Source organism: Lacerta agilis, chromosome 7 (genome assembly GCF_009819535.1).
Source record: "Lacerta agilis isolate rLacAgi1 chromosome 7, rLacAgi1.pri, whole genome shotgun sequence".
Taxonomy (NCBI): Eukaryota; Metazoa; Chordata; class Lepidosauria; order Squamata; family Lacertidae; genus Lacerta; species Lacerta agilis.
The window spans coordinates 28,781,364-28,809,247 of NC_046318.1; the positions used below are offsets into that span (position 1 = coordinate 28,781,364).

Consider the following 27,884-nt stretch of genomic DNA (forward strand, 5'->3'; position numbering starts at 1 on the left):
GGGGGTTCCCCAGCTAGTGCCCCCCACTCCTCTGCATCTAGTCAGTCCATGACAGCTAACCCCCAATGATTATCTTTCCCCTACATCTCAAAAGCACTGGATAATTAAGATTAACTTTAAGAGATGATAGACGTGTGCAAGAATTTAAATACATTAAAGACACTCCGTTATTCTCTTTAGTTTACAAAAAAAAAAATATTATCTTTGTCCACCAAGGATGTAAACATTACCCAGTAACAAGTCTTAACTGGTAATCAGTCCATTTCCTTTCTGTCCATTTAAGAACTTTCTTAAATTAAGCCACTGCAATGATGTATTGCTCGTACCCATTTTTCCAGTGTCTCACAGAAGAGGAGTGCCAATTCCCTTTTGAGGTATCATTTTGCTTTCTCGTTTATGTCAGAGTTGTGCGTGCCTTGAATGGGAAGCTGCTGCCTTTTCATGTGTTTTTGAGATCTGATTGGCAGGACCAGCAACACAAGTACACATAAAATGTGCATATGAAAGTACAGTGACCTGTAAGGGACAAAGAAAGAAGTATCAAGGAATATAAAGCAAGTGGAAGTCAGGTTAAAACAACCTATAATGATGAGTAGTGATTGTATTTCACTGAGATGCAACATATTGGGTTGTAGCTCTTCCTGGACTACTAAAGCAAAATATCTTGAAAAGGGGAGCAGACCAGTATGCCTCTCAAAGCAATAACTCGGGATTTCTAGAAAGTGCCCTGGTCTATCTGCCCAACCTAACCTTGTAAGTTTGGGCCCTGAGCTGGAGATTTAATAAGTCTACACTCCATCAAGAGTTCATTTTTAAATTTTCACCACATCCTACTAACAACTTCCCTCAAGAAGTTGTTCTGCACCCTTCTTCCATCTACACAACAACCCGCCATCACCATACACTATGAATTTTAAGGGGAAGGAACAGATATAAAAATAAAATTGCTGGGTGCAATTTCCAACTTGGAATGAAACAGATGCATTGCCCCTTCTCATTCCTTTCAAAGATCCACATCAAAGGCCCAAGTATACATTTCAAATATTAATTGAGCTTCCAAAGGTGACACAGCTAGCAAATATAACCTGTTTGGTTTTCCTTCAAACCATGATGAAACATCACCCAATGTGGACCACAGGATGGCAAATCTAAAAAAGCTATGGCCTGATGCAACCCAAATATTTTTTTTTAATAGCTATTATAATAGATGGTGACTTACTTGTATAATTTAATCGTAGGCTCAACAGCTAGCAGAACAAATGGTGCAACGGTATAGCAGACAGAGAGCTGAGTTACCAACCAGGTCACAATGTCATAGCCCGTTTTGAGAGGCTTTGGGGAGATGAAGAAATGCCGGAAATTGTTCCTGACCTTAAAAAAGGCCAAAAAAGAAAGAAAGAAAGAAGAAGTTTAAAAGCAATCTTCACATAATGGCTACTGTCCTATCCACTTTATCATGTTGTGGTCTGGTATACCAATAAGGAATATTTTGTTTCTTTTTTCCTCTTACTAAATAAGAAAGAAGTGTCTCAACAAGAAACTGAGGAGAATAGCAGCTGAACAGAACTGGAAGAAGTGGCTTAGGCTGCAGTCCTATACACACATATTTCCTAGCAGGCATGCACAGGATTGCACTGTGAAGTACAAAGATTCAGTAAAATACATCTCAAAAAGCCAAAGCCAATGCAATAATTAGCATACAAACAAATGCACAACAACTACCCCAAATTGTACAGTCAAAGCAGAATACCAAGCTTACATAAATGTCCGGGAGCAGTCACAGGAGAGACGAGAAAGAGAGGGGGACCATCTCAGCTACCACAACTACCAGGAACTGCAGTCAAATCCTACTCTAGTTTCTGATTCTTTAGCAGACACCGTTGTCAATTTTTTAAATTTTTTTTTGGTAGGAACGTGGTGATGATATGTGATTTCCAGGAAGTGAATTTCCTTTCCCTTTTGGACATCTTCCCATCAAGCAATTACAATCATGCCTTTGCACCCCGACTGGTCCTACCATGTACTATGTGTAGGGGTGGGGTCTGAAGCAGGGAGTCTCTGTACACACATTTATAACCAGGCACGATAAGCCTACAATTCAGGGGTGGCCAACTTCCAAGAGACTGTGATCTACTCAGAGAGTTAAAAACTGGCAGTGATCTACCCCAAAGTTGTTGAGCTTTTTTTTTAGGAAGGAAAGCCCTGTTTTGGGGGGTTCACGTAAAGGTTGTTGAGCTTCTTTAGGGAAGAGGAAAGCAACATTGAGCTTTTTTTTTAGGAAGGAAAGCCCTGTTTTTGGTGGTTCAGGTCATTTTAGGGGTACAGGGCAAAGATGTTGAGATTTTTTAGGGGGGCCAAAGTTTTTTAGCTTCTTTGGGGGGAGCCACTGATCTACTGGTGATCTACCACAGACGTCCAGTGATCTACCGGTTGGACATGCCTGGCCTACATGAATGCAGCGGGCTCCCTCCTTGAGATCTCCACCCCACCCAACACACGAAGAGTGGTGGGAGGTTGACAATGGGGGCAGGGATAGCAAGCATGGCCCATAAATACCGGTAGGTCAAATGTGAGAAAGCTCAGAAAACGTGGGGTTTCAGACAGAGGCAGGTTGGTATTTTCGAGAGAAAACTCTGAAAACCAGTAAGGATTCATGCCCACAACCACGTTCCAATGACCTGAATAGAACTGAGTGTGAAAGTTACATTTCAGATTGCACCCATTAATAATAATAATGGAAAGGAGATACATACTGCTCTGGCTGCTAGTGTCATAAAGATCCCAGTGACAAATGTAAAATAATATCCGGGGTAAACGCCATGCCAAACAGCTGACAGAAGAAACGTTAAAGCTGTAGGGTACTGAGGAGCTCTATCATAGCACACGCTGGGAAGAAAAGCAAAACCAAAATAACAGCATGTGCAGACAATACATTGATTGCATCTCAAACGCTTTCGAAGCTGACTTCATAACTACGCCAGAAGGCAGGTGTTTCAAAAGCATACTTATATGAGAGGACAAAATGGCGAAGCAGCCAACTTAGTTTGCTGGCAGAGGGGTTGCTGCTGCTTATTGGGAGGCAGCCAGAGGTGAGGCGGCAGAGAGGACAGCCTGGTGTGGGGGCTCTGACAGAGACAATGCAACACCTCTGCCTGGCACTGTGCCAGGCAGACCTCCCTGACACCTTGCCCCTCCTCGTAACTAGCAGCAGGAGCCCCACTGCTGGGAAGCATCTTGTTACAGCTCCATCCCAATGGGAGAGTCACTTCGGAATAAGGACAAGACAAGCTTCAACTAGTGTAACCTGTTTTCATGTCAGTAAATCTTCGGATTTTGTAATGCTGTCATTTCTCTACCCCAGATTTTCATACCTAGAGACATCTTAAAGGGCATCTTACATATAGTCCATAGGCACCCAGAACATATACTTTCCAGACACAAAACTCCCATTTGAATTTCTTATAATTTGGCCCACTTTCCTTGCTTTAACTCAATGGAGTGTTTTGAAAAGGAAGAAATTCAAAAGAAGTATTTATGACAAGTTTCTAGATTTTTTTGGCATGTATAGATTTGTATTTTTTTACAGCAGAAACACACACACACTTCCTGATTATGTTTTAAAATGTAAGTCGTGAGTGTGACTTGAAATCCAAACAGGTTTTATACACAGCAAACAAATACTGTATATAAATTACTGAACAGAACTATTTTCCATGGGAAATCGGGTCCTCCATTAAAGGAGGGCACGTGTTGCGGTGAGGCCGGCAACCAGACCCAGTGTTGTGGGGGTAATTGGAAAAGAAGGCCACAACCCCTGATAGGTCGGTCCCGTGTTGCTGGGGTGAAATCTGGCCAATGGGGCATCGTAAAATGCAGCAACGCGGGACCTATTTAAGCCCATGCGAGGCTGCTGAGATTCCTCTTTGGGGCCTAATGCATTGCAACACCTACCCACCACTCCCTATATTTAGGGCTTGCGTTGACCTTGTTATGCTGTCGTGTGTCGTCTGTCGTTGGGACAGGGGCACGGTAGGAATTTCCCCCACTTGGCTGATGCCATTTGGGTTTCACCTGCCGTGTAGCAAATAGTCACAACTTGTAAGTTGCGGATAGGCTCTGGTTCAGGTGATAGGCGTGGCACGTGATGTGGCCACGCCTATGGAAATGCAGGATATTCTGGTACAGGAATCCAGGGACTCAATGGTTTGTCGGTCCCCGAAAGGGGTCTGGCCAGTGGCCGAGTCCCGGGGACATCAGAACGGCTGATTGGCGAACCTTCCAGCAGCTGTCCCTGGTGTTCATCCTTGTCTGTCCCACAAACATGGCTCTGGGACAGGGCTGCCTGCACGGGTGCAGGGAGATTGTCGAACCAGAACCTATGCAACCACTCACTTGGTTGTAATCAATAAAGTTGTGGCCTAAATTCTGCCAAAAACCAAACCAAATATTTGAGTCATGTGTGAGTTTATTTTGGGAAAGGTTAAAGGTCTGAACACGCAAGGAATTTTGCTGTGTGTCTGTAGGCATGTGGAATCAGAATTAATCACTTTCCAAATTAACAAAATCACTCTGACACTCTCTTGCGCAGTGAGAGAGGAGGGAAATAAAGGCTTTGTTGGGGGAGGTGGAACTGATGTAAAAATTCAGGCACACAGAAAGCAGTGGTGACAGCAGCCCAAGCTGATATAAACAAAGCATTAATTTTAATTTTATATCTTGCCTAACAGATCTGAAAAGGCACCCTGAGATATCTTACAATATAAAATCACAACATGATAATTAAAACCTTAAGCCACCACATCAGCAACCAGTTGAGATAGCAGCAAAATCAAATGCCTGACCACACAAGGAGGTATTAACCAGTTTCCAATAATGGCAAGTGAGCAGCCCTAGGACTCCTTGAAGAAGCAATTTCACATGCAGGGGGGGGGCGGCACTAGCAGGAAGGACCTGATGGTTGTAGCTTCCTACCTGACCTAGCTAGGAATACCCAGTGAAGGACAAACGTCTTACCTAACGTTATTGGAGTCCTAGAAAAACATACAGGGGAAGGCCCACGTAGTGCAACAGCACTGTCTCTTTTTCTTCCCCCCTGCAGCCCCTTCCCAATCTGTTCTGAAACTTGGGGGACCCCCTGGAGCTGATTATGAGGGTGTACAGCAGGGAGAAAGAGAAGCTGAAAGTCCCATTGCACATGTCATTGGATGTCTCCCACAGCTGGCTGAAAGATTTAGAGTTTATTCACAGTTGCTCTTGTTCCGCTGCTTTTCCCCGGAGGAAACTGCTCCTTCTTTAGCGCTTAATTGGAGCAAACAGCAATTCGGGTTTCTCCCAGATTGATGTTTGCACCGATTTAGAGCTAAAGAGTGATTTTTTTCCCTAGGAAAGGAGTGGGGCAAGGGGGAAACCGCTCAGCCCTGTGCTAGAGGGATGAGCCCTTAGTGTAGAGATAGGCTTCAGTGACAAATGTTAAAAGCCCTGTTAAATGTATGGACACACGGGGAGGATTATCAAAGCAGTGTAAAAGCACCTCGAGTACATTGCTCTTACCGTTTGAGCCAGGCAGTGGTTTGGATATTCCAGTTTTCTACATACATTTTAAAACTCGTGGCCATCTAGGAGAGAGGAAAGCCCCGCACATTACTGGTCTGCGTTCACGTTAAAAATGTCAGTCCAACTCATCCTCACCCATTGGTTTCAAATGCTTCACCTGTGCTTCTTTCACCACCCTGGAACTTTGAAGTCTGTAATTTATCTTAAGTAGTACACAGAGATGAGGTTTGCAATTTATTTTAAAAGATAAGAAGCATAACCTTTTTACACCAGTAAAACCCTAGATGGTAAATCCAGAGGCTACTGTTTTGTTTTATAGCACAATCCTAACCATGCCTATTCACATATAAGCCGAATTAAATTCAGTGGGCTTTACTACTAAGTTAGGATCGGAATCCATCCTTAAACTGTTTGGATTCTCACAATCCATATTTCATTTAAAATAATAATCCCTTGTAGAGAATTCATCAGTATACAATTTTTTATGTGAAGGGTAAGATTACTGCTTTTTACAACAGAACTGTGCATAACAAGAAGCCATTGCTGAAAATGTCAGATATTTGAGTTCAAATTCTTCAAGTTAACAAGCCAAGGGTAAGACATGGTCATGAGTTTCTATTTAAAAGCAGCAGCAGCAGCAGCAGCGGCGGCCGCTTATTTGTGGTTTTACATTTTTAAAATTTAATAAACACACCAAAAAATGTTTCTGGTCATCTAAAATACAAAATAACTTTTGTTTGCATGCATATCTTGCATGCATTGCGTATAGCAGTAAGAATTTTTCACTGGATGTAATTATCTTAACAGGCTCATGCTATTCCTCTCTCATGATGTTTTCTTTTAAACTTACCTCAATGTTCCTAATATTCAAATTAGACAGAAGGTCCCAGTGGAAATTGCCTGTCTTGTCAACACCACTGAACCCATAGCCAGCTGCATTGTTGACTGCATCTGCTATAATTGCAAAAAACAAGAGTCTTAGGCTGAAATCCAAAGACCTGCTTTATGCATGCCCAAGGACTTTGGCATGCACAGTGGGACCTTTAATTCCAACACACACACACACACACACACACACAAACACACACCACACAAAGAGACCACAATGCCACATGAAATTCCTCCTGGTTTAAAAGAGCCTTCCTTTGCTTGAGCTCTCCATGCCACATACTAGTATTTATTTTTAAAAACAACAGGAGCTTCAAAGCCCCTTTGGGTTTTTGGAACTAGTCACAGAACCACAGAATTGTAGAGTCGGAAAGGACCATGAGGGCCATCTAGTCTAACCCCTTGCAATGCATGAATTTTTTGCTCAGTGTGGGGCTTGAACCCATGGCCCTGAGATTAAGACTCTCGTGCTCTACCAACTGAGAGCAGAAGCAGTGTTCACTGGAGCAGAAGCCACAATTTCATAAGAGTACTGCATAAAATGTCAGTTAATAAAATGACTACCTGTGTAAGAAGAACATAATGGATCCAGAATAAATAAGTTGGAACTTGGGTCCCACTGAAATCAATGCGAAAAGGTAACAATTATGAAGCTGAGTCCCTTTGATTGCAAACAAAAGTTCAAGTCACTTAGTCTGGACTCAACCCAGTGACATTTTATCTAGAAACTCATCCCACTTTATTTAGAAATTAAAAATGTACCGTAAAAACATATTAAGAGCCTCCTGGATCAGCACAATGGCCAATCTTGTGCAGCATCCTGTCTGGATATTGGCCAACCAGATGCCTGTGCAAGCAGGACCTGCTCCCCACACCCCACACTGTGGTTTTCAGCAGCTGGTATTCAGAAGCATTACTTCTTCAACTGTGGAGGCAGAGCATAGCCATCATAGCTAGTAGCCATCGACTGCCTTACTCTCCATGAATTTGGCCCTACAGTCATGAACCCAATATTACAGACTTCTTTTTTTGGAAGACGCCTGTGCATGAATTTGTTTTATGTGTGTAGATCTGTGCACTCTGACCAATGCACAGTCTTCACAGTAAGGCTCTATTCTGATGGCATGAGTATCATGATGACCAGTAGATTCTTATCTGCTGCAGCCTTCTTCCGCCTTCACAGCTGTTGCAACATACTGCTTGTTATCATCCGCCTGTTCTGCCGTTGAGGACTTCTTGGATCATTCTTTGTCTAGCTCCTCCCCTTTGACCTTACCGCCTTGGGTGACCCTGCTGGGAGTACAAGACTCCCGACGGCTTGACTCACAAGGGTCATAGGAACGTGCAAGCCCACTCACCACAACAAGGTGACGATCTCTCACTGTTCAAACCATGTTTATGGAAGACAATCTTACTTGGCTACAAGTGATCACCAAAGAAGATGATGATTATTGACTTCTGCTACAGCATCTCTGCTTCTGAAAAAGCAATTTCAAAGCTCTGATCGCCCACTGATTAAAGCCACTTCACTGGAGCTTACGTTAGCAGAGCACTTTTAAAGAATGGCTTCTTAGTTTCGATTCCAACTAAAGTTCAGCAGTTAACATTAGGACAAAAATGAACTTATCTGTCTCTCCCCCCCCCCCTTCATGAGCAGAGAATTCAGTAATTGACTCTCGCACAAAAGCATGCCTGTCCTACTTCACAAGCAAGAACTGCTTAGCAGCAGCTTTATTTGATCAACAGGCTATTCTGTGTCACTAGATAAAATGTGTTGAGAAAGCGAGGATAGGCCACTGCTGCCCAAATGATATTTTGGTGTCCAAGATGAAGAACAATGAGAAGTCTCGCCCACTGCTATGTAGAAGAGGCCGCTGCTGTCCCCAAAAAACCACAATGCAAGGCAAGTTGTTGTTTACAGCCCTGGTTGTTCCAGACACCCAATTCCACATTTTTATTTCCAACTTAAGCAGCTATTCTCCAATGTCTTCTAATAACCTATATTCCTTATGTAACACATTTTCTTTTTTCTTTTTTTCATACATAAGCTTTTCTATTTTTCCATCTTCATTCAGAGGTTACCCTGACCAGAACCTTTAGATCACCATAAACACTGCTATAAATGTTGGCTTGGAGGAACTCTAGTAAAAGTGAAAATGCAACATTAGTTCCTTGTGTCATACCTACAGCAGGTAAGGATGAAGATGCTAGGCTCTTGTCTTGCTGGAGGCATCCTGCACTGGGCACAGAAGTGTGTGGACTAACCCGCAGCTCACCTTTCCCTCATGGCACTACTGTGGGTATCATCCACTTGCATGAGTAATAAAGCACTCTGCACAAACCTTTCTGTGCTGCACTGCACCCTGCCTGTGGGACAGCTCTGGTGTGGACTACACAGGTGGAATTGTGGGTGGGAAGCGGCAGGTGTCCCTGGCTTTAGAAAATAGGGGGGGCTGGGGGACTGCTGATCCTTTCCATTACACACTTGGAATTAGGAATGGGTGTCAAATTGTCAATTTCAGTCTCTCTCAGTTACCCATTTTTCCGGTCTTTAAAATTGGTTCTCCACACTATCCCATCAACTTGCAAATTTAATTGAAAGAAGTACTCATGAAAACTCAACAGTATTTTACTACACCTTTCTCCTAATACATTTCTTGTTGTTGTTCAGTCGTTCAGTCGTGTCCGACTCTTCGTGACTCCATGGACCAGAGCACGCCAGGCACGCCTTTTGCAAATCAATGTTTCCTAAACTAATGCATTTTTGTATGCTATTTTCACTATGATAGGTTTTTTTATGCACACTTTATCCTAGCGCATGCGTTTTTTTGATGCATATTACTTGAAGGGAGAACAGTACTGCAGAATTCAGAGAAGTGGCAATTTCAAAGGATGGCTGTGTTTTGGTTCATGAGTTGTCCCAGAAAGTGCAAATTCAGCAAGTTTGCTTTTAAATGTGAATTTAATCAAAGTCCCCCGCCATCCTTACCTGTAATAGTGATATATGACATTCTAGTGAACTGAAAAAGGAAGGGACAGGCTGGAGAATGTAAGCATGCCTAAAGAACAATAATTCTTGAGATATGTCCCATATATTGGGGACTTTTCCATGCCTTATATTCTTTACATTTTGCTCAGAATGGTCAAAATTTGTGTCTCTCTAATCACAATTTTTGATCGGGGGGGGAGGGGTTTCTGCTCCATGTCCCACTTGTGGGAGCTTGTATATTTTGTAGTGGCTTGGAAAAGGGACATTTTTCCTGAAGCGCCTAGCTATGTAGTGCTGCAGCAATGAAACTGCTAGGACATACGCAAAGCTAAGCAGTGTCCAGGATGGTTTCAAATTGCATTGCCGGTGGGGGTTGAACTAGATGACCCTCAAGGTCCCTTACAACTCTACAGTCCTATGGTTCTATGTCAGGGGTCAGCAACCTTTTTCAGCCTTGAGCCGGTCCACCGTCCCTCAGACCATGTGGTGGGCCAGACTATATTTTTTTTGGGGGGGGGAGGGAAATGAACGAATTCCTATGCCCCACAAATAACCCAGAGATGCATTTTAAATAAAAGCACACATTCTACTCATGTAAAAACACCAGGCAGGCGACACAAATAACCCAGAGATGCATTTTAAATAAAAGGACACATTCTACTCATGTAAAAACACACTGGTTCCTGGACTGTCCGCAGGTTGGATTGAGAAGGCGATTGGGCCGCATCCGGCCCCGGGGCTTTAGATTGCCTACCCCTGTTCTATGTAATGCCCTCCCTTCAGATTGTTGTGATTTTATGGTTGTATATGGTATTGTCAGTGTATGGATTGTAGCTGGCCCTGATATATAGGGCAGGTTAGAAACAAAGGGTGGGATTCAACAAATGAGCCCCCCTAGCAGAAGCCAGTGCAGGGGCTCCTACTAGTGCAATGGGGCTTTCTCCCTCTCTCCTTCCCCCGCACACCCCTACTTGACTTGGGAGTGGGGTTGGGAGAACCCACAAAACAGCACATGGAGGAGGGAGAGGGGGGATTGTTCTGTCTGGCACACTAAAAAGCTTGCGCTGGCTGAACTATTTTCCTACCAGTTCCTGGCATCCCTCCCTTGACTACTTCTATTACCAATACCCTAGCAGCAAGAGTAGCAATTCATCACACTTGTTCCATGAGTTTATATGCGTTGATATAGCCATGCTATCCGAATGTATGAAAACAAACACCACTTCAACCTCAAGAGTGTGTATACATTTTTTTTAAAAAGAAGCAGTATATCAACCTTACCGAGTGTCCATGCAAAGTAGTATTTTGGCTTTGAAGCTTGCATGGCAACATACAGGAAGCCAAGTCTGGACCAGAACGAAGCCTTGCTGATGAACTGGTTATCAACAATATAAGTCGCTGGGAAGCTCTTGGTAAGGGTCAGGAACAAAAGCAAAGATACAAGTGTGATGGAAAGTTTGCGCAGCACAGCTCCCTAGAAGAAGAAAAAAACATGAGTGCCATCAGTGGTGAGAGAAGGCAAAATGTTTCTCCCCTATAAAATACTCAGAGGTAACTGGCCAATGAAAAGTACAGTGGTACCTCGGGTTACAAACACCTCGGGTTACAAGCACTTCAAGTTACAGACTCTGCTAACCTGGAAGTAGTACCTCGGGTTAAGAACTTTGCCCCAGGATGAGAACAGAAATCGCGTGGCGGCAGCAGGAGGCCCCATTAGCTAAAGTGGTACCTCAGGTTAAGAACGGTTTCAGGTTAAAAATGGACCTCTGGAACAAGTTAGGTTTGTAACCAGAGGAACCAATATATCACCCATTGCTTACACTTACTATTTTGCAAAGAGGAATTGGTAGCACAAAAATGGAGTGGTTCATATTTAACCCCTAGACGAATCACAAGGAAAGTAAGAAGTTTGCAGAGGAGATGATTGTCAAAACGTTGTCAAAAACGTTGAAAGCTGCCCCAAACTTACACAAAGGAGTAGAGTATGAAAATATATTATTTGAATTTATGTCCTATCCTATTGAGCAGCTGAATAGATGAAATTAAACAATATTTAACTACAGCAGTAGCTGCTGCAAAACGACTGAAGTGTTTGAAAGTAAGTTCTTAGTACTTTACAACCTACCACTGGAGAAGGATCAGGGAGTCCATCATGACCTTTTTGCTTCCAGCTGACTTCTGATAGCTTCATCTGCACATGTCTCCCTTCGATGAAGGCTATGTAGTCCTTGAAATTGCTGCATGGGCCAGCTATGATACTCAGGAAGTTGAGCTGATAGCTCAGATATTCCAGTAATGAAGGTCTTGTTCTACCAAAACGACCACACAATAATTATTTTAAAATCTGAATTTTTAAAAAATGTGGGGGAAGCGTAGATGTTTTACTCCTTTAAAAGTATTATGGTTTTTCCTCACTTGGGAGCAATTCTGAGCATGGAGGAAGTTGGGTTGAACACAAAGTCACTGATTTTCAGGGCGGTGGGCATGTGTTCAAGCCACTTCTGGATCAGCCTGTCTTTACTCAAAAACAACAAAATAATATGTACACAAGATGCAAACTAGATGTGACACAGGAGATCCATGAGCAAAACCTTTACTAGGCATGGATGGATGGGTCTATTTCTGGTCTATGTCAGTTTTGCATGTGCTCATTTATAAATTCATTCCATCCTATTGCCACATCAATCAGTGTTGTTGTTTTTCAAAAAAGCTACACATATTTTTTAACTCGGAAGAACTCCTGCATATTAAGCCACACAATGAAAACTTCCACTTAAGCTATTCTATATAAACACACAGAAACAATACGACTCAGGGGTGGGTGTTTTTTTTTTGTGGGGAGGGGAACAGTTCAGTAAAAGAGATGCTTTCTTACTTTATAGCAAGCAGGTTTTGTTCAGCAGTTAGTTCTTCAGCTTTCCGGCCTATTCCTAGCAAGAATAAGTGACACAAGAATCAAATCACATGTTGGAGGAGGATGGGGATGGTACATATAATTGTCAAATACGCTGCTAGTGTTAGCAAGTATATTAATAAATACTGTATGTTTTCACACATTTATTCTTGGCCTCTTATCCATGGCCTACTTTCTTACATCAGTTTATTACCAAGTTAAGAAACCTCCAACATCCACAAAGGGCCTCACCAATCAGACAATTTCCTCCCTTGGCAATGAATGCATTTCTGAGTTGTTCTGGAAGACGCAGATGTCCTTATTTCCATGATTTTGGTTTTTCTTATTTCCCCCCTCTTAAATAAAAACAGAAAGGTGCCAACTACTGCTTAGTTCTGTATCTGGGGGGGGGGGGGGCAAATGTTTTTTGAGAAGCAATGTGAGATAGGTAAGATTCCATAAATGTGACCTAGTTATCGAACCCACTTAGAGCAACCAAGCAAGAGAATCATGACAACTGTCAGGATCTCCATACTAGACCACAAACCTGGAATTTAGCAGATCTGGTTACGAAGCCTCAATTCTCTTCTAAGTTTAGAGAAAGCAGCAGAGCAAAAGGTGGGGGGGGGGGTGTTTTTGTGTGTGTTTCAGCTTTCCTTTCTTATTCTTAATTCCAAGCAAAGGCAGCCAGACGAACTGCAAAAAGATGACTTAATATCTTGGCAATTTCAGCATAAACTTTCAACTTTTCCTAAAAGGTTGTATATTTAGAGAGCTTTGTGCAGAAGACACTGGAAGCCCCTTTGTTTCTGTGGTATCACTGTACTGGCATTTGCTTTAAACAGAAGTTGCTTCATGTCCACATGGCATTGGTTCTGTGACATTGCCACTACCTTCCCTCAAGCACAACCCTTTCCTTTCCCCATTTTGAGGCGAGATGGCCAGAACCATACACAGTACTCCAAATGTGGTCTCCCACCATAGATCTGAATAACAGCATATGATATCGGCAGCTTTATTTTCCAACTCCTTTCCTAATAATCCTTAGCATGGAATTTGACTTTTTTTTTCACTGCATCAACATCTTCATCAAGTTATCTACTCTGATTGTAAAGTTTTGTTCCTGGTCCACTGCTGCGAGTTCACAACCCATGAGCATATATACAAAGTTAAGATTTATTTATTTTTTGCCTCAACACGCATCATTTCACACTTGTTTACACTGAATTGAATTTGCCATTCCCCACCCCCAATGCACTCAATTTGAAGAGGTCCTTCTGGAGCTCTTCACAATCTCCTTTTGTTTAAATGAAGTAGGCTTGGAAAAACACTGAAATAAAAGAGCAGAGATTGTTGGGGAAGGGCTGAATCCATTGTCTTGCAGAATGGCATTTGCTGTGCAACCGAACTTCCCACTTCCTTTACTCCCCCTGCACCTCCTCAAATCTGTTTGGGCGAGTTGGGGGGGGGACCCTGAGCAGATTTGGGGGATGAGAGGGAGAGCAAGTTCCATTGCGCCAGCATCCATGAACACAATGACTTCCTTGGATATAACCTACAGGAGGGTGAATGACAGGTTGGTAATTGCATTGTGTGGGATAAGATGAGCAAAATATTGCAGTGATGTGAAAAACACTAGTGTGGACAGGCCCTGGGCTGGGAAAAGTATCTTTTCTTACCATCATGCACTTGGAAGGCAAGAGTAGTGATCTTCTGTATTACAATCATCAACGGACTATAATGAAATACAGGAAAACAGTGTGCATCACATGTTGCATGCTACAACAATTGATTACATATTTTCACATTCTGGCTTAAAGGAGCTCAAAGCCACGTACGTGGGAGTTACCCACATCACAACAGAGAGAGGTTTAGCAAGATCATCCAATGACCTATCAATCTGAATGGGGATGTGAACTTGGGTCTCCCTGGCCCAAGTCCAACACTCTATCCACGATGCCATATTGCCACATGAACTTTAATACCAAATAAGGCCAACTGAACAGGCTATATAGCTCACTTCCAATCAAGCATGCGCTGGACTACAATGACTATTATTTTAACTTTTTTACTGCAAAATATTACACATTTCCTAACTTGGTGTACTGCACTTAAGTCGACAAAATTATTCACAGATGTCTTTGCCACTTAATGCACAGAAATGCAATTAAATATGGGGCATGAAGGAACTATTAAGGGACAATGAAGTAAATATGAATGCACTTAATCTGTCCTTAATGGGTCTTCATGCATTAGGTCTTGACTACTGAAATGAACACTTTACAGGGCTTGAAGACTGTTAAGAAAGTGTAAGTCAAGTGTGGGCAACCTTTGGTCCTCCAGTTGTTGCTGAACGTCAACTTCCATTAGCCCCAGGAAGCATGGCCAATGGTCAAGGATGATGGGAGTTGTGGTTCAGCTACATATGGATGGTCAGAAGTTCTCCACACCTACTATGGCATAGAACAGAGTGGCTTACCTCCTGGTGGGGTGGCCAAAGAGACACAACAATACAACAAAGTGTCTTGTTGATTTACCGGTAGTGTTGTTCAATGCTTTTTCCAATCTTTCCAGTGTTTCATTGCGTTTTTATGTTTTTTATTGTCTTAGTCATATTTGTAAATGGTGTTGAAAGATTGGGGAGGTGGGTAGAGCTATTTGGAATAGGTAAATAATATGTGGTAGCTCTGAACAGTCACATACACATTGCATGGTGCAAATACCCACATCCTCAATTAGGAATGAGATAGAAGCACACACAGAAGGGAGGATACCCCACACCTTCTAACAAGTCACTTGTGTGCTGTTTACAGCTGACCACAAGTTTGTGCACAAACGTCTAAAAGTTTTCCACTACTTTGGGAGGCTCCCCTGTGATTTAGAACCCTGATTTGCAGGGCACTCGCTTGTTTGGGGAATCTCAATGAGTAGCAGAGGTTCCTTGCTTCAGAGCCTCATGCATAAACGCACAGACAATTGTAAACGAAATACAACTGACATGCTGTGGGGGTGGGACTTCCCGTGTTTCTTTACATGTGAACAATTCAAAAGCACTAACATTGGCCACTAATCCATACTGTATCTGAAACAGATAGTAAGGAGGTTTCTGATTATGTGTGAAGACCTAAAAGAGGCAAGGCTCCCCAGCTGGCAAGGAATCTGAAAACAGATCAGGGTGCTCAATCACATCAGAAGCCACTGACTATTCCTCTCAACCACCATCAGTTGTTATCATCTGAAAGCAAACATGCGAGAAGTTCAGAAACATTAAGAATACGCACAGAAGAGAACAACTCACCGACACAATCGTCTTGGCATAAGAGAAGACATGCAGTTACAGAGAGAAGTAGTAGTATGAATTAAATGCAAACACCAACAGGTAGAACATATCGACAAGCAGAAAGAGTGTTAATGTTTTAATATTTAAGCAATTAGAAACCAAAAACAGAGAAGATGAAACTGAGCAATATGCAAAACTATATTTTACTTTATTCACAGGTTCGCAATTAAAAGTAATCATGCTGCGCTTGACCGATTATTTTCAATATGATGCCTAACCTATTTCTACCTCTGCCCAGGTATGTTCCTTTAAATCTTTTGGACTTTAACGGGGTTTGATATGTCCCAAGTGAACGGCTACAGCAAGACGGCAGAATATTAAAAGCAGTACAAGATTATCTTGTCCACAAGAATAAATGTCACACATTGAAACACATTGGACCTCTTATACACCTCAGTAAATGTCCATGTTGTGAGTTTGCCGGGGGAGGGGGGGCAGTTATGCCTGAGTCCCCTTCTAATTCCTGGATCCAGCAAGGATGCAATTGCTGGAATAGCCAGGCCAGCTTCTTGGTGAGATAATGGCCTAAGTGTGGGCCGTTAAGGTAACAAAGAAAGTGATTTCTATGTATTATTGAATACAAACATTTTAATATTACAACAACAACAACAACAATATTAAAATAATATTATTTCCTCTTTCTTCCATATCCCTGCTCCCTTGTGTTTTTAAGACTGTAAGGCCTCTAGGCAGGGATTGTTTTGCTTTAATTAATCTGGGAGCATTTTTGGTTGAAGAGGGGCCTGCAAATACTCTAAATAAAAGAAATAGATAACTTTTAACACTACTTACCCAGAGAAATCTGTAGTGAGAATACCATAGTGGAATATGTATATCCGGCTAATGTGGCATAACGTGAGATATCCCATAGCTACCATAAAAGAGTACCTACAATAATAGACATTTATTACACAAAACGTAAGTCTTACCAAGTACAGCTTTAATTAAAAAAACACCCTTAAAAACAACTGACTTCCAAACCAACATGTTAATTCTGCCATATCAAGGGGTTTGGGACTTTAAAGCTTAATATGTAGCATCAAAAGGTTGTCTAACTAACTCTTGCAGGTGCATATCACTTTCCTAGAACTTCCTACCCACTCAGTACATCCAAATAATGATTACTGGTCTCCCATGCATAGCAAGACATTTGCCCCAGTCATACCAGAAAAAAACAGTCCTGCCTTCATGCCATATTGCAGACATTAAAAAACAACCTCCAATTTTTTAAAAAAGCTGTCAATATAGAGGAAATCTGATGTTAATGACAGCAAATGGAGCCACTGAAGTTTGTACTCAAATGACTTCTCTAGACTGGAACTAGAGATCAGAAAAACCAAACAAAATGGTAAGCCATTGACTTAATCGACCTTTTAAAAACACCTACACTCACACACGTTTTTTGAAATCTAAAACATTGGCAAGGATGCAGACAAGAACATAAATTGTCATCATATGTAAGGTTCTTTAAAGGCTTCTGTGGCTCAGAGATAGTATGCCTTTCATTGGAGAGAGCAATTATTTATTTTATTTATTACACACACACACACACACACACACACACACCAGAACTGCTTGCTTGAACTGGGGACAGGGGAATGGGAATGAACACTCAGTGAAGAAAGGCAAAGCAAATCTTTTGGAGCAAAGAGTTCCACGATCTGGGTGCTGCCACACCACTATCAACTAACTGCACAATGAAAGGAGGTGTGGAAAAGGACACGGTTATAATAAACCTAACCTAAAATACGTTACGGTAGCCATGAAACCTCACCTGTGAATGTTGGGAATTCTGGCCACATTCAGGATGCTGTAGCTTATCATCACTAGCATGAAAATATGGATGGAGTACCTTAAAAACAAGAAAACGAGTTTCATATTCAAAGATCGATGATGGATACCAGGGGAGGGCAAAAACCTTTTATAAAGTAAATAAGCAATACAGAACGAGAGAGCAAACACAAACTCCACTCTCCTCCAACCTTGCATTTCTACAATTGCCTAACTAGATCCCTTTTCAAGTTATGGTTATTTGTTCCCAAATCACTGAATTTTTTGATACATCTCTCTCCAAAGCACTACTTGCTGATAAAACAATTCCAAATTTGTTTCAGGAGTTCCCATAGTTGCTCAACAGCATGCCTTAAAGCATGGAGAGTGTACATCTCTCTCCACGACTCCATGCATCATCATCTTTGTTGCAATTATTAGTTATTTAGACAGCAATTACTCACCAACCAAAGCAGAAAACGGCAAAATATACTCCAAATATGGTGGCAAATGCGTGACGAACAGCAGAGCTGGCATGGCTGGGACTTAAGTACAAGCGAAACCAAAAGGCAGCCAAGAGTGCAAAGAGCTGACAAGCAACAAAATTGACCTAAGGAAACATGAAAACAGATTGCAATTGACTTCTATTTGTCAGCATTCTCCTCACCACCAAGAAAGACCTCTTGGGTACAATCCTGGACAAGTTGTCACATATTTTCCCCGCACAACTTAGCACTGCACTTTAAAGAATGGGTGCGGAAGTAATTTGGAGCTGCTTCCTCAAAAATATTCAAAAGACACCTTAAGCTCCCAGTGGGATATTTCAGAGAATGAGGTTTCAAACCTTCACATTTTATTTCAGGTGAAAGGAGCCTCTTCATAATTTGAGCTAGATCTAGGCTACATTAGTTGAATACAGATCTCGATGAAAAGAATGGAAAAGGAGTGGAACTATCATAGGCATGCCTTATCAGAAGTCAAGTCTCACTGAGTTCAAGGGAGCTTTTCGCAGGGACTTGTGAGTAGGACCAGGTAAGTGAATGTGTGTGTGGTAGTTCATTATTAGTCTGGATCCAGCAAATTGTTTTCAGGGTTACGCCCAGGGTGTTTTTTATATCTACACTGAAAAATGTAAAATATGAATGTGACAGATGTGTGTCTTGTACTGGAACACTTGATTAGGTTCAGCTCCTGGTCAAGTATATACTCAGTTGTGGCAAATCTGGGTTTTTCTTGCATAAGTCATTAAACTGCCCAGCGAGCAAGCCAATAGCAAAAGAAGTTTGCTATGGCTAGTTATCCAGATCTCCTGCAGTTGTTGCTTTTTAACTGGTACATTTAGGACAAAGCACATTAAGGCAAGTGCACAGGCACACTTAATGAAAAACCTAATTTACCACATAGAATTTCTTACCTTTCAAGAGTAAGAAAATGTCCAAAGGTGAAAATTTATTAACAGGAAAGCCTCAAAAGAGAATTACAAACAAGTTCCTAAGAAAGTTTGCAATTTAACATAGAAGTCATGGAAATAAACATGTGCATTGGGGAAAGGAAGTGTGTTGGCTTGTGGGAACTTAAATGGCAAGGGAGAAAATTGGATAGTTCCCTGGATGCCTACATAATAAATCAACAGAAGTACATTGTGGCTTCTTGTGAGACCAAAAACTGTAAAAGACAAACGTTCATATTCCAAAAGGGGCAGAATTTCCTGTAGTGTGTGCATGTACACCTTCATACTTTCATGGCATACTTGATACGTCATGATACAGTATACTTAATTTCTTCTATACATATAGAATACTAGTGGGTCAAAGTAAGCTAAACCCACTAAATGTTTACTATAGGAATATGCTAGGATGAGCTACTTCTGCTATCAAGGTGTTTTGATTCTTAAGTTGTCTAAATAAAATGAAGCTGATTGATAATTCAGAAAAGGTTTCAAATCAGGACTGCCCCATCAAGTGTTATTGGCCTACAACTCCCCTTGCCTGGCTTATAATAGTCTCCTTATATCTGGCTTATAATAGTCTGCTGAAAGAAAGACAACATCCATATAAATACTGCAAGTTATTTTGTACAGCACATTTGTGTTTGTTTGTTTTTAAAGCTGGGGTGTTATTTTAAAATGGAAAATTACAGTCTTCCAAGGAGGGCATAAAAATATGCACACACATTAGTTTGAAACAATCACACTTTGTAGTCATCTTCCTTAATTTCACGCATGAGCTCTCACATGGTAAATCTGACTGTGTTGTGGACTGAAGTCTTGCTTCCAGCAGTAAGTTCTGCTTCTCTCCCAATTTAAAAAATCTTCTGAGATCTGAACTCAAAAAATCAAAACAGATGTTCTTGGGGGATTACCATGATGAAACAGCTGAAGGAATAATAACTAGCAGCCCTGGCAGAGAAACTGCAGAACAGATGACAGAGTCCTTAGTCAACAAAAAAATAAATGAAGAGGAAAATCCTTAGTCAACAACAGTGTGAAGAGGAGAAATGTTTAAAAGTAAATCTGAAGAATTAAGTGTTGCAATGTATGTTTGTTGACTCTGATACCATAATTGTTTCTACTCAGTTTTTTTTTTTAACGATTGAATGGCTTTGATCCAGATGCAATTTTATTTGCTTCTTAAAAAATTCACACTGAGCTGCCATTTCTTTGAACGTCGCCCAAGAGTTTCTGAAGTGTTCAGCTATGAGCAACAAAGTTCTGCCACTATTCCACAGGATGGAAATGGCAGAATGCACGAAGAAGTACTGTATATTCTGGCGTATAAGACTATTTTTTAATCCAGGAAAATCTTCTCAAAAGTCGGGGGTCGTCTCATATGCCGGGTGGAGAATCTGTGGTCGAGTATATCCCAAACTCTATAGTTTAACTGGAAAAGTTGGGGGTCGTCTTATATGCCCAGTCGTCTTATACGCCGGAAAATATGGTATACATTTCCTACAAGGGAGACACAAAACTCTTGATTCCTGAGTATGTGAAAGCTGTCCAATATTAAAAGTGTGGAGAGTATGTGTGGGCTGCTCCTTCTCCTTCCTCTCAAGTTTTGGGAGTGCTTGCTCCAAATCAATTTCAGTTTGAGGTGCGGAGGTAAAGACTCATGACACATAAACCCCAGAAAGTCGGGATTCTAAAATGCACAGGAAGCTTCCATTAAAACAGGAGGCTCCTTGCTTAACCCAACCATCCTCTAACTTGTGCAGGGCAATGAGAATGACAAGGAGGGACAGAGTTAGCTATGCTCATCCCCACAGCACCCCACCCTCCCAGCCACACGATTACACAGTGTCCGAATGCCTGAAGGAGACTCCAGTTTGGCCCAAAGTTTCTATTTTTTGAAGTATCACACATTATTCAATATCAACCAACATATTGCCCCAGGAAATAATTTGCTGCTACGGATGCGATTAGCAGCCCATGCAGAGGAGGTGTTTTCATTTTGGCCCACAAACCAGATCCAGTTCCCCACCCCTGACTTATAGGAAGTGAATGGAGCATTTCTGCAGTTCCTGAAGCCTGCCCTTACTTTGCTTGTAGGCAATCTTGTTTGTGTTAACAACTGTTACTGCAATGTTATTGTGGTGTTTGACACATAGCAACCAAAATAAACAGGAGGAAATGCATAGTATAATTTTGTATAATGAATAATTTTAAATGAGAGACTAGAGATAAAAGGGGAGTTGTTTCAGAAACCCTATAATTTATACGCTGAAAATGATGGAATAGAGGATTATTTCTATGGTTATGACTTTATTTGATTGTGTAATGCCAGTAAAGGTCACAATGGAAACTTTCATGAAAGGATAATATTTGGTGTACTGATTGATAAAACACGCTGCAAACTTGAAGCGTCTAAGCACCAAACTTGTACGCATAATAGAATTATGTTTTTGTAAGAAAATATGTGCTATGGGAATAGCTTTGGGCTACTTCATCATGAAGGACTGAGGGGAGAAATGTGTTTGTTTTCTCGCTAAATGAAAACTCATTTTTTCCTGGGCAAATAAGAAGGCAGCACCTTTTGGCAAACAAATGTGCAGTAAGCTTAGGCACAGACATGTTTGCATTCTGTTATGACAATACTGATAGGATTGTTATGAGTCTGTGGGTGCTAGACACTCCTAAATTCCTGGAAACAGTAGGTGTTAGAATTTAATCAAGGATCCAGGTGTTAAAACTCTGGGTACCAGACCCGTGTATATTAGGCTGTGTGCTAGACACTTCTGATAATTTAATTAAGCCAAGTGTTAGGGACGTGGGTGGTGCTGTGGTCTAAACCACTGAGCCTAGGGCTTGCCGATCGGAAGGTTGGCGGTTCAAATCCCCATGATGGAGTGAGCTCCTGTTGCTTGGTCCCAGCTCCTGCCAACCTAGGTCAAAGTGCAAGTAAATAAATAGGTACCGCTCTGGCAGGAAGGTAAACGGCGTTTCTGTGCGCTGCTCTGGTTTTGCCAGAAGCGGCTTAGTCATGCTGGCCCCATGACCTGGAAAAACTGTCTGCAGACAAACGTCGGCTCCCTCGGCCAGTAAAGCGAGATGAGCGCCGCAACCCCAGAGTCGTTCGCAACTGGACTTAACTGTCAGGGGTCCTTTACCTTTACCTTTTTTAAAGCTAGGCTAAACTTCCTGAATCGAGCTGATAGCCTGGGAATGGGCCATTAAGAACAAAGGATCAAGGGACTCTGCATGAGATGGCAAATTGATGGGGCCCCACCCTCCCCATCAATCAACACGGATGGCGGGTGAAACCACAGAGCTTAGGGCTTGCTGATCAGAAGGTCAGTGGTTCGAATCCCTGTGATGGGGTGAGCTCCCGTTGCTCAGCCCCAGCTCCTGCCCACCTAGCAGTTCAAAAGCATGTCAAAAGTGCAAGTAGATAAATAGGTACCGCTCCGGCGGGAAAGTAAACGGCGTTTCCATGCGCTGCTCTGGTTCGCCAGAAGCGGCTTTGTCATGCTGGCCATATGACCCGGGAGCTGTACGCCAGCTCCCTCGGCCAGTAAAGCGAGATGAGCGCTGCAACCCCAGAGTTGGACACAACTGGACCTAATGGTCAGGGGTCCCTTTACCTTTACCCTCCCCCAACAGATAAAGCCAGAGTTTAGAGAGATTAGAATTAGAGTTGCTGCAATGTGAACTAGAGAGAAAGAGGCAAAGCATGATGCTCGATCTCTTCTTGAGCCCCGTCCTAAGCTGCGCCTATGGGAGAAACAAGACCTTCTTGGAGTGCTGATGCTATGAACCGCTCCAACATAAGCTCAGGTTGTATATATGTGTAAAAGAACCAAAAAACTCCATATATAATAAAGACACTACAGCCTCCAGTGTGGCTCATTCCCAAAGGAAAAACGGATCCTGGATAAGCGCCTGGAATCCCTGGAATCTCATGCTACTCGGATTGGGGTGGCCTGCAGCAGTATTGAACTAGACCAGGGGTCAGCAAACTTTTTCAGCGGGGGGCTGGTCTGCTGTCCCTCAGACCTTGTGGCGGGGCCAGACTATATTTTGAAGGAAAAAAATGAACGAATTCCTATGCCCCACAAATAACCCAGAGATGCATTTTAAATAAAAGCACACATTCTACTCATGTAAAAACACGCTGATTCCCAGACCGTCTACAGGCCGCATTTAGAAGGCAATTGGGCCGCATCCGGCCCCCGGGCCTTAGTTTGGGGACCCCTGAACTAGACTGTGCCACTCTCCTTCCTGAAAGTCCGGGTGGGGTTGCCAAGCCCTGTGGTGCATTCCAAAGGCAAAGCACTTGACCTTCAGAGGCAGTTAAAAATCTCTGTGCAACAGTCATGCTGCGGAGGTGGTTAAACTTGACTCTGCTTCCAGGAAGAAAGAAAGGAATGGCAGGGGGGAAGTCAACAGGGTGAGAGTTATACCAATGAATGTTTCTTTCAATCCATCTTGTTGACTTTTTTCAATGTCTGCATCATCCTATATTCTACATTCGCTTTACTCTTCTGCAGCGACCCTTATTGAACTCGGTGATTAAAGAAAGGAGATGCAAATTCATGGAATTCATGCGAAATAAAGAAAATTAAATTTGCCGTGTATTTTTTCGGTACTATCTACAGAAGCATGGTTCCCATTTCTTGTGTGTGTCATACATGCAAGTCATTGACAGTAGGGCAATTCTAATGCCTGCTATGCACACATTTGTTTGCTCAAACACTCCCCAGCTAGGTTATTGACCCCTTTAAGATATGGTGCTTACTGTTAGTGGTTGATTTCACTTAGATTTTATGTAGATTCTAATACTTATTTTATGTATTTAGCATTTTAGAGTTTTATTCTGTAATCTGCTTTGGGATCCGTGGATGGTAAACATTCCAGAAATGATTTTAATATAAATGAATTCTAATTCCAATGCAAGACCAATTGCAGCAGCCTTTTAATAAATAGTTTAAGAAGTGAAAAAATTAAACTCTCCACCCCACATGAAATGAAAATGCTATTGGCCCCGCCCCTTTATTCAACAATTCACCAGTAAACGTGTGAAAATTACAAGGAATTGTTTTCAGAAAGAGGCTGACAAACATGCCCCTTATTACCCAATTCCTCAAACCCCCCAAATCTTGCATATATACCGGTACATGCATATAGTTTCAACCTTCACTTAAGACACGCAAACTAAACACTAACAACAACCAGAGATTCAGCTATATACGCACATTTCTTTTCTGTGGTTGCAAGATTGCGTCATTATAATTTTCTTCCACACTAAGCAGATTGAACCAAATATCACACACAAATAATTTCTGTTTTCAGCTCCCTTTTTCTAATAAAGTTTTAAAAAGCAAGGAAACCACAAACAGTAGACCCTGCAAAACTAAAACCAACTCATCCTTGTTCCAGAGAGTCCTTTTTTCTGCTGCTTTTAAAACCTAGTACAATAAATCCTTTGCTGCCTGGTTTATCTCTCAGCACAATCTGTAAGTGGAGCCCATTTTCCCCCCAGTTAGTGGAACAAATAGTATCACCACCACAAACTTCCTCATTGCTGAGGGAATACAGAAAGGGCAGCAAGTTCATGGCTGACTCAGAAAAATCTAACAAGCAAAGACCAATCACACTTGCTGACAGGAAAAGAGCAAGCCTCCCATGAGCCTTGAAAGAAAATACATCACCACTGAGCTGCACATCCCATGTTATAGTTGTATTGCCCTCCCACCACCACCCAAGTACACCTGGCACACGAGATTTTGTGCTACCACAATAACATGTTATTCTTATTCATTTCAAAAGTTTCTATCCCAACTATTTCTGCAAAGAGACTCCAGGCGACTAATGAACAGTGATAAAAACTGAACAAAAAGAACAGAATCGCCTAAAAATCCCTTAGTGGGATTTTGTCTGAGTGAATATAAATAAAATCATCGGCTCTAAAGTTGACATACTGTCTGGGAAGAGTATTAATGACTACTCACTATTTCAGACCTGAATTCCTGAAATTAGATTCCAGTGCCACCAATGTTAAGGTGGAGACTTTATTGTCATTAAAACAACAACAACAACAACAACAACAACCTGTAAGCAGGTCAAGATGAATTCAAGGAATGGACAAATAATAATAAAGACAAATGAAAACAAACTGGTTCATGCACACACTCTGAACCTGTACTAGTGTTTTCTCAATCCATAAGCCACTTGCTCAGCTGTAGCACTTCTGCTACAAAAAAAAGTTTGTGAACCGCAGCTTGAAGGTGACCTTAAATACAAAGGTAAGGTGCTTGAGCACATATACCTGGGAATAAACCCTCCTCCATAGCAGTGGGACTGATTTCAGTGCCAACCTAATATTTCGCTGCCTGAGGAAATGATCCACCACCCCAAATGCCACTAACAGAAGCTGCCCCAACTGGCGGTTCAGTCTTACTTCAACATTGGTGACAGGACAGCACCCTCTCCCACACCTGACATACAGGCAGGTTTGCACAGCTCTGTCCTCCAACATCTTGCCTGTTGTCACCCACTCACCACCTACCAGCACCTGTGTCCTGAGAGATAGCAGTCACATTCTGCCTAACGGTAGGGATGACTCTGCTTAATAAGCTCATCTTAATCAAGGAGTGGGGGATGCGGGTAGCGCTGTGGGTTAAACCACAGAGCCTAGGGCTTGCTGATCAGAAGGTTGGCGGTTCGAATCCCTGCAACGGGGTGAGCTCCTGTTGCTCGGTCCCAGCTCCTGCCAACCTAGCAGTTCGAAAGCACGTCAAAGTGCAAGTAGATAAATAGGTACCGCTCCGGCTGGAAGGTAAATGGCATTTCCGTGCGCTGCTCTGGTTCACCAGAAGCGGCTTTGTCATGCTGGCCACATGACCCGGAAGCTGTACGCCGTCTCCCTTGGCGGAGATGAGCTCCGCAACCCCAGAGTCAGACATGACTGGACCTAATGGTCAGGGGTCCCTTTACCTTTTAATCAAGGAGCCACATGCACAATGGGAAGTGGGTGATTTTCAGGAATGGGAAGTGTTTCTGTAATGCATCTAAACCTTGACAGCATGTGCTCCTAACCCCTAAGGCGATGGCTCCATACAAGGGACAGGTGATATTATGGTTGTCAGCCTCATCTATGCACATAGTGCTTCACAGAGCAACAAGACAAATCTCTGGCCCAAGGAGCTTACATTCTGAACATATAACAAAGGGGAGGGCGGGTTGTAGAAGGAGGGAAGGAAGGTGGCGCGATGTAAACATAAGAAGAAAACGTCTTCATTTCAAGGATGGGCTTAGTTTCAATTTAGTTGCCGTGGGAAACCTTACACAACAATACTCTCTTTTTTTGGTTGCTACTTCCTGTTCATTTAGGCTGCTGCTTCCTGCACATGTAAGCATCAACGGCACACTGCATCACTTGCACCTAGTGACTAAGACTAAGTACTAGTCAAACAACACACCCCATCATGCTTTCTTACACAGCCTAGTATCCGTCTTCAAGTTTTTCCAACAAAGACCCATCTTTAATACCACATTAGGAAGAAGAAGAAAAACCGCAAGAACAGGCAAGTCTCACAGGTCTCCTGACTTTAAGCTCCTCTGTCTTCTGGGAGAGGCACTTGTCAAGCGGTACACCTAATGACAGAAAATTAGAAGAGCTTTTGTAAATCAACCAAACTCTTCCTGCTTTATCATTTCTGCCTTGAGAGGGGGGGGGGGGAGGTGTAAAAAGGTAAATCGGTGCCATAGATATGGCACACCTTAGATTTACCTGTGTGACTCAGTTTGGGGTCCCAACCCATTCGATGAAACCCAGTAAGGCACACCGATTGCTACTATGCAAATAAAGCCAAGTTCCGAAACCTGAGTGCTTCCAAGCTATTGCGGATGCAAATTATCCTACGCTCGCTTATTTGGAAATAAACCCCGTTAAGCTCAGTAGCAGTAAACATGCACAAAGACTGGGCTTTTCGTTCTTTATCATTCTCCCTCAGAAAATCACCCTTCCGTAGACGAGGAAAAAAAAAAAAACCAGACGCGATCAATAGCGGGGGGGGGGGGGGAGAGTCCTATTCGGTCAATTTCTCTTTTGAATGAAAAACAACAGCCCTGATTTCCACCACGTGCCACAATCCCCAAGAATCGCGAGCTGCTCCTTTGCCTGCTGCAAAGTTCTCCGAGTTCCCCTCACCTGGTCCAGCGGGATGCCCAGGAAGTCACTCAGCGGGTGCAAAAGGGTGGACCCCGTTGTCCTATAAGGGATCATCCGGGCCGCCTCTGCCATCGCGCATCCCGGCTCGCCTGCAGCCTCTTCCCTCCCTCCGGCGCCCCGCCTGCCCTCGCCCGCGGCACTGGCGCGCTCCGCTCCCTCCCTTCTCCCGGGCGCAGACACCCATCCCAGACACGTGCGCCTCGGGCCAATGCTGGCGCTTGCGAGTCGACGCTCCGCCTCTCGCGCGGCCTCCGATTGGTGGCCTGGCACTCTTCCTCTTCTTCCCGGTCTGCCGCGAAAACAGCCGCTCTCGCCCGAGGAGGGGAGAAGAAGAAGAAGACGGGGACGGCGGGGCTCTGGCTCCTTCGCAGCCCCTCGAGCCCAGCGCTCGCCTTGCTCCTCGGGCCGCGCCAGGCTGGCTGGAGCTGGGCGGGCGCCGCCGCCGCCTTTGCGCGGCACAAGGCGTTCCTCTTCTTTCTGCCTTGTCGGTCTCGCTGCGAGGCGGAACCTGTTTTGCTTGCCAGGGGCTGAATCCTTAGAGGGTTGCCATCTAACTCTTAGTCAGCCCTCCAGATCCGTCTCAAGCGGCTCGGTGGTGCTTTGGCACTCTTCGCATGCTCGAAAGCAACCTCCTCCCTCCTCCTCGCTTTGGTTCTGGAGGAGCCCTGCTGGACCAGACTAAAAGCCCGTTTAGGCCAGCATCCTTTTGCCACGATGGCAAAGCAGGTGCCTATGGGATGCCATGGGCGTAGCGGGGGGGGGGGTAGGGGGACAGTCTCCCCCATC

At 43.0% G+C, this 27,884-nt stretch overlaps 1 protein-coding gene across 2 annotated transcripts; it reads right to left on the reverse strand.

Moving 5' to 3' along the window:
• On the reverse strand, positions 1–27,242 carry MBOAT1 (membrane bound O-acyltransferase domain containing 1). 2 transcript variants are annotated; one of them, XM_033154678.1, is made up of 14 exons: positions 27,078–27,242; positions 17,898–18,043; positions 17,438–17,515; positions 16,456–16,551; positions 15,622–15,633; positions 14,003–14,058; positions 12,306–12,360; positions 11,556–11,739; positions 10,712–10,904; positions 6,404–6,507; positions 5,551–5,615; positions 2,754–2,886; positions 1,220–1,371; positions 1–516 (listed from the first exon to the last, which is right to left on the reverse strand). In XM_033154678.1, exons 1-14 carry the CDS (start codon positions 27,168–27,170, stop codon positions 378–380), a joined length of 1,506 nt encoding a protein of 501 aa, XP_033010569.1. In that variant the 5' UTR covers positions 27,171–27,242; the 3' UTR covers positions 1–377. The 2 variants fall into 2 exon arrangements, with proteins under 2 accessions (XP_033010569.1, XP_033010570.1); XM_033154679.1 differs by lacking the exon at positions 15,622–15,633 and having other exon boundaries at positions 27,078–27,241.
• Between the last annotated feature and the right edge of the window lie 642 nt (positions 27,243–27,884).

Bases quoted from the DNA above. Each gene is read 5' to 3' on its own strand.
- MBOAT1 (XM_033154678.1), bottom strand. From the start codon at position 27,170: ATGGCAGAGGCGGCCCGGATGATCCCTTATAGGACAACGGGGTCCACC. The intron at 18,044-27,077 runs GTGAGGGGAACT...ATGTTTCCTTAG, and splicing joins TGGGCATCCCGCTGGACCAG to GTCAATTTTGTTGCTTGTCA. The intron at 517-1,219 runs GTAAGTCACCAT...TGTCCCTTACAG, and splicing joins CCTACGATTAAATTATACAA to GTCACTGTACTTTCATATGC.